Below are 14,738 nucleotides of genomic sequence, written 5' to 3'. Positions count from 1 at the left end.
ATGTGGCGGAGCTGAAGCCTCTCAAAGTCTCCAGTGGAGTGAGAAAGTTGGGCATGGCTAAAAGTGGATCCTAAATCGAGGAGTCCGTTTCACTTTTGCATATACGAGGACACGTCATGGCCCCACGTGTTTGGTTCAATCTATCGTAACCACATCACAGACTTATTGTCCACCCAGATTTAACCAACATTGTTAAAAACTACAAGTAAAAAAAAAAAAAAAAAACTGTATCCTGGTAAAATAGATATCAAAATTACCACGAACCCACAGATTTTTCCAAAGCAGAACAATATATTATTAGATGAAGAACTGAGTTGAGTTGTAAGCTACTAATGTTACAATACTGTTACACTATTTTACATTGCAACTTAAATAACCTGATCTGCAAAAACAACAACTTTCTGGTGCAAAAAGAATAGTGATGCAGAAATGCCTGCAAATTTTGCTGGGTATGAAGCTGACTTGTATATAAAGGTAAGAGCAAACTCGGGGCTTTTCTGCTACCTCACCAATTTCTGTTACACTTGGTGTGTTTAAGAAGGGTCCTATCTACGACAAGATCAACAAGAGTACCTTTTCTACGGAATTATCATACACCAACCTTATATACACAACATATGCCACTCTTCTGACCACAACAAGCTATATGTCCAGGCCATTCTCTTTCTCCGGTCTGTTTGGAAATCAAGTAGATGTCACCTCAAGGAAGTCTTTTTTGTTTCACTGCGACTATGGCTTCTACAGACGAAAATACAGGGGTTAGATCTCACTCTGACCAAGTATAGCAGATGAAAAATAATGAAAGACATTTTCTACAAGAGTTTCAACAACATTTTTTTTGGGTCTACCTTGAGCGTCCAATCTCAAAGGAATTCTAAGCTATTATGAGACGGACAAGAATTTGTGGAACCGCTGTACCCTCATCTGATCACAATATGGTGATCTGGACTCTGACTTTCTCCTTTTCCTTCTCATACGGAAGAAGTAATCTTCTGTGTCGAGAACATAAGAGATCTGCCACATGATACTGTGATGAATAGAGCTCCGTGGGAACATAACATGCATGTAAATGTATAAATATTATTTCCACAGCTGTGCTTACAATATCCCCCTCCCCAAAAGGAAAATAAAATAAAATAAATAAGGTTAATGGTTTTCTTTCGGTTACACTTCCTTTTATTCTTGAAGACAGAGATCCCTCTTAGTACTGCTGGTTGCCTTATTATAGACCATCACTTTTTAGTTTGATCATATATAAAGAGAGCATATTAAAAGGTCGACTGGATGACCATATATATAGAACATGAAATGATGCTTTCATATGAAAAGTCCTTTCCAAAACACTTGGCAATTGATTGTTTGTATTGTCAACAAGCCAAGGGTGATAAGTAATTTAACGAGCATGCAAAGGCAAGAGATGAGATACCTTGGATGAGTTGCAAGCAATTTTACACTCCAACCCATTGACTAATTGAACACCCTCCATGGCATTGGAAAACGCCGAGGATTCATCTTGCCCTGCATATTTGCGCTTGTTTCTGGAAAAGAGTATAACAGCAAGTTACGTATAATGATATGAGCAAGAGAACAAATAGGAACTACATCAGTTAAAATACTTCATTTACTAGTTACTACTATGTTTCTTTGAAGAAGTATAATAATTTCATGCATGTATTAAAACTTCTTGCTATCCATATAAATTGAGAACCATTAAAGAATGGATTACAAAAAACCACAATTATGACAGAGAAATAGGGTCCTAAACAATATTAAATAAGATACTAAGTGCCTAGACACCTAATGTTACCCTCTAATACAATGTAAAATCAGAAGAGCACATTATCACCTCTGCAGGGTAATTCCATGCGGCTCCTTTTTGCCAGGATAAAGTGACAGGAAATCATTGTGCAGATAAGATGAAAAATTAGGTTCCATAGAAACTGCCGACGCCTCAGGCTTTTCACTCACACTGTCCATCAGCTGGATGGACAGCCGGGAGGGTGCAGAGAACTACAAAGAGAAGTCAAAGAAAATATATCATCAAATCAGACAGAAAAGCAAATTTAGGGTTTCGGGGTTTGGGAAGACGAGTGTCGGATGACTTACGAATTCCAATCTGTAAATGTTCTCCTCGTGAACAAGGACACGTGTGTTTTCAAAATAGACAGAATCAATTAGCTTCCCTTTTTTCCGAGACTTTTCATATTCATATAACTGAAGAAGCTTATTGTCCATCTCATCAGTTGCAACTGTTTGAAGCTGCATAAAGAACCCCAATTCAGAACACTGGCAGAAAAAGACAAGAAAAAACACACCTACCATAGAAAACAAAGTAAGCATACCTGTTTAACAAATTTATATATTAACTTGTCCAACGTGAATAAGATGTACGACTGATTTCCAATAATAGCTCGGCACTCATCCTCAAATTTTGCATTATCAGCAGACCCATCAAGCAAATTGTACAGTGCACCCATAAACCTGCACAGTAAATAAGAGAATAAATCACCCAAGATAAAAATGTTTTGGGCAGTTGCCACAATTACAATCTATATACAAGATCATAGTTGGTGTGAAAATACCTGCCATAAAGATCTGGAGGGTTGCCATCCTTGGAAGTTCTCCACTTAGTTTCTGCTCCTACTGAATTTGATTTTGCAGATAAAATCCTTTCGTATAAAATCTGGCATATTCAAAGAAAACCGGCTATAAGTATATCTCTAGCACTTATATACAGAAATGAACTCAATGCAAACAATTAAAAAAAGAAAAGAAAAGTGTATACTTACTTGATGAAGCCTATAGAGCACATAGAAGTTATCATTTCCATAAAAAACACGAGAGTCTTTCTTTTCGTCAACTAAAGGTGCCGATACATGCTTTGCAAGAGGCTTCACAGACATAAGAAAACGTTCTGGCAATTGCAAAGAACAGCCATCTCCAACAAGGTGCCCATCAGCCATCCCTTCAGCCTCACCTTCACTCTCAGCCTTACCATCAACGTCATCATGTTCAGCATCCTCCTCCTCTCCATGCTCTTCTCGGGAACACTCATCACCAGCTGTCTCACTGCCAGAGGCATCTTCACCAGCCTCAGAAACATTTTCACTGTTTTCATCATCAGCATCTGCATCATTTTCCCCAGCATCCTGAGAGAAAATTTCTTCCCCGTTTCCAGATTGATATTGTCTTTCAACACCATGGTTTTCCTTAGGCAAAGCCTGCACCCCAGCGTCTCCAGAGACAACGAAGTTATCCTCCCCATAATCACCGACCGGTGATAATTCACCTTCCTCCTTCTCAATTTTGGAGGGCCCAACAGACTCTTCATGACGACTGTTGACTTTAGTGCTTTCTGTAAACACCCCATTAACAAATGAAGCAGGTTTTACAATATCACCACCCTGAAGCACCAAATTGAATATCAGTACCTAATACAAAACCAGTTGATATCATCAACTAAACTGAGAACCTCAAAGATGCCAATACTCCAGAATCATACCTCTGATGAAGGAACAGCAGGATCAGCATTAGTTTTCTTTGATTGCTCATTTTCACTAATGGAGTCGTAGGGTCTTGAGGTAGTTGCAACAGACCCTTAAATTAAAAACAAACCAAGAATTTCAGTATTATTGCAACTCCAGAAGCAAAAATATATCAAAGCATAGGTGGCTCAAGAACAAACACATAACAAGACTTAAGGAACAGGGATAAAAGTAACGAAATACAGACCTGATGTCACTTCCAAGCTGATTCTTCCATGGTTATTTTCTCCTCCAACTGCAAATGATGCATTGGAATTGCCTACTCGATCAATGGAGGCAACCGGTTTACTTGACCCATGCATTTTATCAGGGATACTCATATTCTTCTGTTCTTTGACTTCTTTCTCTACCCGAATGTTATTACAGATTGAAATATCCCTGCAGGCATTATCTGCGTCGCAACTGCCATCTTCTTTGGCTAAGGTATCCCCATTAGCCAAACTATTCCTAGAACTTTCCACATCTGCTAAAGCATTTTCATCTTCATTACCCCCAGATTTAGGCTGCTTAAAATTTACCATGGTAGTCTCACCACCGGGACTTCCATCACTTTCTCCATTGCTTGATGCAGTACAATTCATAGCGCCCTTCCTAGCTTTGTCCACATCTTCATCATCCTCTGAACCATGAGGCCGAGAAGGAATGCCCAACATTGGCTCCAAAAAGGTAGTATAAAGTCTCATAGCCTTATTTAACTGTTCTTTTGTTGAGCTAAGCTCGTCACATGAATATTCGACAAGTTTATACAAGTCCTCATGAATGCTGATATCAAGGTATTCATACTCCAGATGTGGAACTATAGATTGCCTGTTTCCAGCAGCAACAGCCAGAAGAATATCGTCCTCTATCTGTTTTTTCTCTTTCAATTCCTTGATCTCAGCCACCAAATCTATTTATAAAGGAGAGTAGAATTTAAATGAAGAAGAAATTATAAACAAATCACAAAAGGATAAGAGCTCAAGAAAGATAAAAAGATTAAATATGCAGCTGACCATAACCTTCAAAATTAAAGAACTTACATTTGCTGCTCAAGTTCTTTGAATCTTGTTGCTTGAAATAAAAGCTTCGGTGATCAAGTGATTTGTAATGGTTTTTGGCATATATATCAGCCCAAACCTTGTTGAAATCCGCTCTACACCTTGTCCATTCCTCTTGTTTCTGTTTCAGGCGAGTTAATATGACTGGCAGAGCGAGCGTTGGACTTTTCCGCAGTATGTCCATCACATCAAGACCATGGTCACCATATAAACGTTCAATGCACCTTAAGTTTAGAGCTACAACAAAAAGAATAGAATAAAATAAAATAAAAACCAGCACAGATGAATACCAGAATTAAATGCTCAATATTTAAGGAATTGTAAAACAGCTTATAGATACAAACCAGTAAAGTGGTCTTCGATATGAATTTGAGTTTCCATACTGAGTTTATTTTCATTCATGCTGTTCAACAGTTCCTCTGCTCGCTTAGAAGTTGAGCTTACTGACTCCAACAACATATCTAGCTCAAACCTAAAATTTCCAAACATCAAAAGCAAGATAAGTTTCCATACAAGAGAGAACGTATCACCATTATAAAGTTAATGATACATTAAATGAGCTATAAAAAACATATATTACAAGATCGAAACAAATCTACGTCAATGTGTAATAGAAATTGTATGCAAGCTCGTCATCATGGAAATATATACCAAAATGTTGAGCATGAAAAGTTACATATTCACTTTGTACTTTATCACCATATATTGTGAAATCCAAAAATTTTAACAAAAATAGACATATACCAAAATTACCTATCATCTTCACAACGGAAAAGACTTTCTTCATATTGATTTCTGCGCATGTGTTTAAAAGAGTAATCTTCACTTCCTGAAGTCACAGATACCCAATGGTCATTCAAGACCTGAGCAGCAAGTTCTGATCTCTGGCTTGCTGAGGGTATTGGATACTGCAAAGTGACAAGCACCAATGAGTTGCTCACCAAAGATATGATATATAGTCATATATGAAAATACAACTAAGTCATACATCTTCTGGAAGAAGGCGATAGCTTGGAGTACAACGTTCACAGTTAGAGAGGTCAAGCTCTTGAATAGATTTCGCCCAATACTTCTCCCTGTATCTTTCCTTTTCTTTAACTCCCTCCATTTCACGCTTTGGCTCCTTGTCTTTGTCCTCTACCTTCACTGATCGCGATAAATGACCATCACTACTCAGAGATTCTGCAATGAACAATTTAGCCATGAGGGTTCTCAAATTACAGAGGAAACAGAATTTCCTGATAAATCACATGGCAACTCATATATGCCATTTAGAAGATGAATTATTCTAACAAAAACAGATAAATAGATATAAGTAATACTACAGTAAAAGAAGAATTACAATACTTACTTCTCATTACACCAGCAAGGAACCCATCTGCAAATATATATATCCAATCAGATACAACCTAAACCATAAAGAACCACAAGAAAACAACTTAAAAGTAATGGTGTTTTGACAGTTACCAATATTCTCACAGCGCTCCAAGAAATCATTAAAGTCCTCCATAAGATCTGGATACTTCCCCAATAAATCAGTCACCTGAGATGGACAGGGTTAAACTTGAAGCAATATCATCATGAATACTATTTTCTTTGGCTAAAAGACAACGCTGTATCAAAAAAAGATCAGGGATTGTGTGCACTCAAAATGTAAGCAGATGATGCGTGACTTTAGAAGCGTTGAGTTATTGAGCGCAGCATTGTAGCACTTACCAAATTTTGTAAATCATTCCTTTTAATAATGCCATTGCTATAAATGTGAAGGCACTTCAAAAATGCCTGGTAGTCATCTTGGCTGCACAAGCGCTCCTTAACTTTATCACAGAAACCGAATGCCTGGCTGTACTTACCTGAGATAAAATAAGAGATCACCATAAGCACAGTTGCTTCATGAAAAGATGCTAAAATTGTTAGAACTTTGAAAAACCGCCACCTGATGGTGTACTGAAAATTAATAAAAGTAAGCAAAAGGTACAACAACTTGCTATTTGAAAATTTTCCGCAATTACTAACACAAAACAGGAAAATAAGAGCTTGTTATGGTTTATGAACAAATATTTATACAAGCAAGCCTATTAACGAACTTTCAGACCAAGTATCAGTTTCACATCTTAGGTATCTTTTTCCCAGCACCCAAAAAACACAAACAATTTGCACTTTGCAACCTATGATATGTCAACAAGACTAACAAACAAAAAATGAAACAAATTTTAGAAAATGATTGCCATTTACTGACTGCAAACATTTGTATAGCATGACTGACTCACTCTTCAAGGTATCTTTGTCATCATAAGGAGCAAAGTTAGCATTCGCTCCAAAACCTTCAACCTTCCTGGAAGATTTCCTTTTCTCTGGAAAACGCTGCAAGTTGTAGTCCCTGTTGTTATCAGTCTCTACTTCTCTATCTTCATGGTCACGAATTCTCCTATCCCTATTCTCCTTCTCAGGAAAACGCTTTCTCTGCTCCTTCACTACTTTCATCATTCCTTTGTCATCATCTAGCTCAGGACGATCAACACTAATATCATGATCACCATGAGCAGTAATCTTATCCCGCCTACGTTGCTGTAAAAAGAAGCCAGCACACAATTAAAAATGACTATAAAACAGAAACGGAAAATAAGTCGAGTCTAATGTAATTACCTTGTCAATAGGCATTGGCCGCAAAGTTGGTGTAGCAGAGCTCCGCTCATTCAAACGGGGATATGCATTGCGGCCATATTGCCCCTGATGAGTTGAAGTTGTTGCTGACGTATCTGGTAAAAATCTGGTGAACTCATCCAGCAAATCTGGTTGGTCATCAAATAGAGAAGCAACCTGAAAGTTGACATAAAAACTACTAAGAACATGGGGAGGAATATTTTCTGAGGGCCAAAAAAGAAGAGAACAGTGACTCAAAGCCATTAAACCATCAAATTTACCTCCTGGTAAACCTCATTTATGTCCTTGTGCTCCTTTCGATACATATTCAGTATGTCTAAGAATGACTTGTATACTTGCTCATCATTTTGGAAACGTTTCTGCAGGACAGATATCCCTCAATCAAACAGTCAGTAATAAACATTAGTGGGTGAATTGGGGAAAGAAAGAAACACCGTACTATATATTCACCTTGATCTTGTTTACAAAACTGATAGCTTCTTCGAACTCAACAGTCTTTTTTGGTTCCACTTCCTCAAGCGTGATCTCATAACCCTTTGGCAAGAAGGTATTAAACCCCAAAATTAACTTGGTATGCCCTTTAAACAGTTCCTTTACTCTTGCAATGACACCTGTCGTGTCAGTTCTGAAAGAGACAGTAATATTAGCAGAAATCCATCAGCAGCTAAATCACCAAGCTATCTATTACAAGGGAAAAGATTACGGGTAAGTGCTACCTTTGAGCCTTGAAATCCTTCATGACCTCAAGAAACATATCATACTTTTCTCTTTGGTCTTGAAACATGTCCTTCACTTCTTTGAGGTATGTAAGAGCATCATTCGTCGTCAATTTCTGAGAGGCACCTACTCCAACAGTAGCTACTCCAACACTAGCTATTACTCCACCTACCGCACCTCCTCCTCCTCCTCCTTGTACTTGGAGTTGGGGTGGCCCATTTCTGCCACAAATTGATAATAAATCAGCATGTAACAACTTATTCGCCGAAATACATGGCACATCAAAAATGTCAATGCAGTTATATCTGTACATACAACTTCCTCCTATAGTATTTATGCTACCTACATGCTCTTGGTAATTATTTGCTTGCGGCTAATCACCAACAACAACACAAACATAATGAACTCTGAGAAGAAACTTTTTTCTTCAGTAGAGAAATATTGGCATTCTCTCTGTGACCAAACTAAGCTAAGCCCTAAACTTTATACCAATCCCGTATCCAATTTCATCTCTCGAAATCCAAATCTGCTCGACTCAAAACACCTATTAAACTTTCATGAATCACTCCAATTCGAGCGTCCAAACCGAAAAACTACTCAATTAAACTGAAATCGAACAAACTCACACGATCACGCATGCACACTCAAATCAAATCCACCACACCTAATCACCTTAGCTAATTACGATTGCATAATGATCAACCTAAAATCTTCGCAACATGAAAAAAAAAAATACAAGCAATTCAAGACTTCAAAAATCAAGAGAGCACAAAGAGAGAGGGAGAGATTGAGACTCACGAGTCACCGCGCGAAGAAGCAACAACCGGCCGTTTCAATTGAGAAGAACCACCAACACCAACACCAACACCACCACTACCACCACCACCGTACACATCGTCTCGTATTCTCTTCATCCCTACCAAACCACCAAACACACAATCTCAAATCACAACGATTAAACCAAAACAAACTACCAAGCCATATATTTTTCTGCAAAATGAAAATGTTCAAAATAGTTACTTTTTCTCTTTTTACTGCTCACAGATCTCTCGCCGGTAACAAAATTAACTCCAATCACTCACATAGAGAAGAACAAGAAGAAACAGAAAATCAAAAACACACAGAGAGAGAAGAGAAGAGGATTTGAGATATCGTCTTCTTCTTTCTCCTTTCCTTTCTTTCTCTTACGTTAAAAAAGTGAATTTTTTTTTTTGGAGGCCGAGAGGAGCAGAGACCAAGTTTCTCGTTTTTTTTTTATATATATATATATCGATTAGAAATTTAGAAATGTGGTTAATCAAAAAAAAAAAAAAAAGCTTTTTAAGTACGTGGAACTTGCGCAGTTTATAATTCGAAAATGGCTTCGCTTCTGTTCGTGTCTCTGTGTTTCTTTGGGCCGGGCTGGGTTTGTTTTTAGCCCGGTGGTTTTTTCCTCTGAGTCTGCGACATGGGATTCCCTTATTATTTTAGTGGTTTTTGTAAGAGGATTCTGACCTGAAAAGGCACGAGGAGGAGACTGGGCTTGGTTGGTGATGATGCTTTGTTTCTGGAAGTGGTTTTGTGACAGTGTAGCCAACTTACTCAAGGTATATGGAACTAAAACCTTGGGAAGAAAAATGAGATGAGACTACTCACAAGTCATGGATCGTGGTATATATATATTGTGTTGCAAAGAAGATTTGGAAACTTGGGTTTTGTTTGTTTGGAAAGACGATTCGGCGTATCTGGTATATTAGGGAGAAACTGTGAATCAAATACGACTGATAATTGTTTGCTCGTTCGTTGTAGTTATAATGAATCTAAATGAATTAAATTTTAGATTATGAGTATCCGGACTTTATTTATAGAGTTTTTATTTTTTTATAAAACTTTGTCATATAAAAAATAAAAGTAGTTATTATGAAGTAAAATCGTTGGATTAGGTGCGACTGATAATTGCTCGTTGGTTAGAATCTTGGTGAGTTTAAGATAAATTAAAGTTCGGATTATGCGTATATGGACTTTATATGAAAAAAATTAATGACGAAATTTTACCATATGAGAACATTAGTTATTAGGAAGTCAAATCATTTCTAATGATTGGTGGACTAATATACAATTGCATGAAACTAGTCTACCACTGCATCCGTGAAATAGTTTCCATAATACAAAATATTGTGGTCAACAAAGAGGTATAAGGTGTGCATTAAAAGAAGATTTGTAAACTAAGATTTTGTTTATTGGGAAAGACGAGATTACGTAAGAAAGATAGATAAGTAACGTGATGGATAGGATGTGATTAATAACTGCTCGGTAATTATAATTCTCGTGAATTAGAACTAAAGTTAAGATTATGCGTATCTCAATTATCAAGTATTATACTTTATTAATTCATAGAATCACTTATTAAGAGTCAAACCTTTGGAAATTAGTGGTAAACTGATCTCGAATTGTATGAAACTAGTCCTACAAGTCTACAGTTCTATATGGGTCGATATACAAGTATGTAATGCATCCCTTCTTTTTATTTCTTCATTTTTCTTGGATTTCTTAGATTCATTCCTTCTTTTCTTTTTTTCTTTTTCTTCCTTTTGGTCTCAAGATTGAATTCTCCAATATAATGTAGTTACTATCTAAGTATCTAGTATGGACTATAAGGTTACGATAGGCCTTATCCTCCTAGAAAATAAAGTGGATAACATTATCTTGTTGCCATATTAAACTTAAGCCAAGCTGCCCTATAAAACAGTGTAGCAATTTATGGCATGCTTTGGGAGTTTGCAGCATACATGTTGTACACGTATACATCAAATAAGAACCCACCAATGTTAGTTACACAGATTACAGATATACAAGCTTTTATGGCCCAAGTGCAGACACAGTCAAACTGTAAAGATTATTAATCCCCTTCCTTAAACCATTGGGCCTTCAGCAGTCAGCTTGAACATGAGGAACAGAGGAAGAGTAAACTAAAAACTCAGAACAGAGGGGAAGGGTTGCACCAGAGAAAGAAGTGAGAGATGAAATGGTGGCTTAAAAGCCAAAGATTCTGATCGAAAACCAAACCTTGATTGTGTTTTTCATTAGCAAACGCTATGTATACTCTGATAAATATAAAGATATGCACACATGAAGAGGGGTGAGGTAAGAAATGATAATCCACCAAGCAAAGCTGTAGTTTCTACTGTAATTCTCCACACTCTTTCTCCTATCCCTATTCTACATTCACAAGGCTTTCTCTATCACCATTGGTCCAATTTCTCCTTCTGCTTTTCCATCATGCGGTTTAGGATGATCAAGACTAGGATCACGACCCCTGCTGTACTCCTATCCCGCATACACATTGCTGTAGAAAGAAGCCAGCAGACCAATAAAAACACAAAAACAAAACAGGAACAGGAACATCAAAAAGAATAATGTATTAACTAACCTTCTCTCCATATTAGACATGATTTGCATCTGGTAGAAATTTAGTGAACTCATCAAGCAAATCTGGCTGGTCACTAAATAAAGCAGCAACCTGAAGATTGATATAAACTACTCAGAACATTTGGAAACATATTTTCTAGAAAATAATAACAAAACAAGTACTAAATGAGACCCATTTATATCACACCACCAAACTCAACAAGCGAAAAATAAAATATAATTACCTCAAGGTAAACCTCAGTTATAGGCTTGTCCTCGTTTCGGTACTTGTTCAGTATATCTAGGAATGCCTTATAAACACGGTTGTCGTCATCTCGGAAACGTTCCTGTATGACAAGAATCAATCAATCAAAATGCAATTAATAAACCTTCATGCTTAATTTTATAAAGGGTAAGTAATATTCACACTCCACACATGTACATTTCCTAGAGAGCTGTTATTAGCACTCACAAAGTTAAACACACTCCAATTATTTTAAACTAATTCTATAATGTCAATAACCAATACTGCCCCTCCTTTTCTTTTACCAAAATGCTCAGTCCTACTTGTGGAAAGATAAAAATTATCCTTAATATCAACCATAAAACTGATTAAATGTATATCCTTTAGATCAAGTCACCCTGAATCCAGTGGCATAATGCTCATTTTCTTTTTTCAAACTGTACAATTACAACCAAACCAACAGCATGACGAACTGCCCAAATCTAAAAAGCAACAAGCTATGACAGATGAAGAAGAGAACAACATTGTTCATGGACGAGAGAATGAATCAACAATTGTTTTACAGAGGGGGAAATGGGTGATGAGAGATACAGGAGAGCTCTCCATCATCTCAGAGTGGGGTCCTGGATGACTGGATCCAGTGGGAACGCTATTCCCACTGCTTCTCCACTGAGGAACATCTCTTTAGTTATGAAGGATCTGGTTATATATTAAACCTGTGTTGGACAGGAGATGGAGAATATGGCGGGACCGTAGTTGTGTTGGCTTTTGGTTCTCTAGTTGTGAATATGAGGAGTTAGTTGGCTTTGTTTTTGGTACTAACTAAAGACGGAGTTCATGGAAGACAATATCAAGAGTTGCAAGAGTTAGATGTGAAGCAGAACGGTAAAAGAAACGCATATGGCATAACTAAGGAGGGGGATAAATTATAAGGAAAAAAATAAGTGAGGACTGTGTTGACAACTAAAATAGTAAAATTCAATTCAAAAAAATATAACAACATAAAAAAATCGGGTGCAAAATGACATTTGACTATTTGAGGGAGGCAACATCTCCCGCAAATTTTATGTCTTTAACTGCTCTTGCCTATTGAATATCTGAAGCATTTAATAATTTCATCTCCTCTTTCACCCAAACAGTAAACCCATCCATCTCCCTCTTGCATATCTTATGTCACTCCTTCTATGTTCCTCTTTCAAAAGACGAAGATTCTTTACAAGCTAAAACTGGATTGAAAATTGCAGCCCTACCTAACATTTCTGCTCCCATGTTGATAGGTTAATATAAAGAAGTCGATAGGCAAGAGTAGTTTTGCAATTTGAAACCAAAAGATATAAGTAATGAAATAGCAAAAGCAGTGTAAATGTACAAATATGGAGGGCAAAAATCACTTCCTTCAAAAGAATAAGTATTCACCTTTATCTTGTTTACAAAGTCGATAGCTTCTCGAAACTCAGCTGGCTTCTTTGGAGGCACAACTTCATCGAGGCTTATCTCAATACCCTCTGGCAAGAAAGTATTGAAATCCATAATTAAGTTGTTATGCCCTTCAAATAGTTCCTTTACTTTGGCAATGACATCTACTGTGAAAATTCTGAGAGACATGAATAATGGAAGAAATCCATCAGCAGCTAAACCAACAAAACAATGTGCATTACAAGGGAACAAAAAGAAACTAAAGGTACAGGATACCTATGAGTTTTGAAATCTCTCATGACCTCAAGAAACCTTTCATATATGTCTATTCGGTCGGAAAACACTTCCTTCACTGCTTTGAGATACGCTACAGCATCTTCACCAGTCAATTTTGATGCGACTCGTCTTCCAGTTACTCCTCCAGATATTCGGGGTGGCCCATTTCTCCACAGCCAAAACAAAATGACAAAATTCAATATATATAATTAACGAAATACCCCAAAATTCGCGGAACCTCAAAAACAACAATGTGTTCACTCTATACATACAACTTCTATCTGCTACTGATGTACTCTTCATAAATTTCTTGCTAAACCTAGTCATCTAAAAAGGAAAAAGATAACACATTTTCAGAAACTGAAGATGAAAGATCAAAAGTTTCTCCCAATACTATTTCCTCGGCATTCTGTCTACCAAATTAAGCTACGCCCTAAACAAAATGACAACAAAGAGTTCAACATATAATCAAAAGACAAGCACCCTAAAATTCTGGAACCTCAAAAACTACAACACACAACTTCTTTAATTTTTACCACCCATATGTTCTTCATAAATTTTAGCCGAACCTAGTGTCCGAAAAAGGAAAAGATTACAACTTTTCAGAAACTGAAGATGAAAGATCAAAAATTTCTCTCCCACACTACTTCCTCAACATCCTCTTTACCAAATTAAGCAAAGCCCTAAAAGAAAAGTAAACTTCTTTAGGTGATTTCATCTCTCTCGCACCAAATCTCCAAGAACCAAGACACCAAACCAACCAATCACTCCACTTCAACCCTTCAAAAACCAAATTACTCCTCATTTTCAACTCAGAAACCAACAAAACAGAAACAAAGTTCAGAACTCTCTACAAAGCATTACCAAACAAATCAATTACAGGTGAAATTACTGAATGAAAAAATCAACAAAATTTGAGGTCACAAACATGGGAACAAAGCCAAAATCTTAAAGAACACAATGGCATAAAAAAAATTCCAAGAAACCATACAAAATTAAAGCAACAATACAATTCAGCAGGAAAAATAAAAATAAAAAAAACATGTAGAGGAAAATAGACTCACGAGTCAGCAGAAGAAGAACCAGAAGGCGCTTTCATTTCAGAATCTACGGGAACATCGTCTGGTATTCCCGCCATCCCTGCCAAACAAAACCCAACAACATTAATTTTGGTTTTGGGTCTTGGGGGGGTCTATTATACATATATATTACATGCTTTTTATTTTTTTTTCTTCGGTCGTATCGCCATGTTTGTGTTATTTTTCAACTTTTTAACTTTTACTCCCTCAAAAAAACAGACTTTTACTCCGAACAGTAGATATGTTTATGCTTCTGTATTCCAACCAACAATATTAAATGCAGACTTCCTTAATTATAAATACCATTTTTGCCAAATTATCTTTATTTCTATTTTACCCATGCTTTTCCTTTCAAGTAGTTTTATATTTTTAC

The 14,738-nt window shown here is 36.8% G+C and overlaps 2 protein-coding genes across 4 annotated transcripts; both read right to left on the bottom strand.

Annotated features, from left to right (window-relative positions):
- Positions 1 to 271: 271 nt before the first annotated feature.
- LOC133726474 (paired amphipathic helix protein Sin3-like 2) lies at positions 272 to 9,203 on the bottom strand. Of its 3 annotated transcripts, none has more exons than XM_062154021.1 (24): positions 8,984 to 9,202; positions 8,762 to 8,879; positions 7,963 to 8,184; positions 7,697 to 7,871; positions 7,507 to 7,605; positions 7,229 to 7,402; positions 6,853 to 7,150; positions 6,299 to 6,435; positions 6,050 to 6,125; positions 5,934 to 5,960; positions 5,571 to 5,764; positions 5,336 to 5,490; positions 4,927 to 5,054; positions 4,565 to 4,819; positions 3,733 to 4,434; positions 3,503 to 3,597; positions 2,790 to 3,404; positions 2,583 to 2,683; positions 2,343 to 2,481; positions 2,107 to 2,259; positions 1,847 to 2,010; positions 1,427 to 1,538; positions 849 to 1,014; positions 272 to 738 (listed from the first exon to the last, which is right to left on the bottom strand). In XM_062154021.1, the coding sequence occupies exons 2-23, from the start codon at positions 8,875 to 8,877 to the stop codon at positions 883 to 885; spliced, it is 4,269 nt and encodes a 1,422-aa protein (XP_062010005.1). In that variant the 5' UTR covers positions 8,878 to 8,879; positions 8,984 to 9,202; the 3' UTR covers positions 272 to 738; positions 849 to 882. The 3 variants fall into 3 exon arrangements, with proteins under 3 accessions (XP_062010005.1, XP_062010006.1, XP_062010007.1); XM_062154022.1 differs by having other exon boundaries at positions 272 to 735; XM_062154023.1 differs by lacking the exon at positions 849 to 1,014 and having other exon boundaries at positions 8,984 to 9,203.
- A 1,753-nt stretch (positions 9,204 to 10,956) lies between these two features.
- On the bottom strand, positions 10,957 to 14,504 carry LOC133746459 (paired amphipathic helix protein Sin3-like 2). Its single transcript, XM_062174643.1, has 6 exons — positions 14,351 to 14,504; positions 13,287 to 13,454; positions 13,011 to 13,188; positions 11,596 to 11,697; positions 11,373 to 11,462; positions 10,957 to 11,288 (listed from the first exon to the last, which is right to left on the bottom strand). The coding sequence occupies exons 1-5, from the start codon at positions 14,422 to 14,424 to the stop codon at positions 11,385 to 11,387; spliced, it is 600 nt and encodes a 199-aa protein (XP_062030627.1). The 5' UTR covers positions 14,425 to 14,504; the 3' UTR covers positions 10,957 to 11,288; positions 11,373 to 11,384.
- Between the last annotated feature and the right edge of the window lie 234 nt (positions 14,505 to 14,738).

The sequence above is a fragment of the Rosa rugosa genome, chromosome 1 (assembly GCF_958449725.1).
Source record: "Rosa rugosa chromosome 1, drRosRugo1.1, whole genome shotgun sequence".
Lineage (NCBI taxonomy): Eukaryota > Viridiplantae > Streptophyta > Magnoliopsida > Rosales > Rosaceae > Rosa > Rosa rugosa.
Note: the sequence above shows the minus strand (reverse complement) of the source record. Positions and strands in the feature narration are given on the sequence as shown.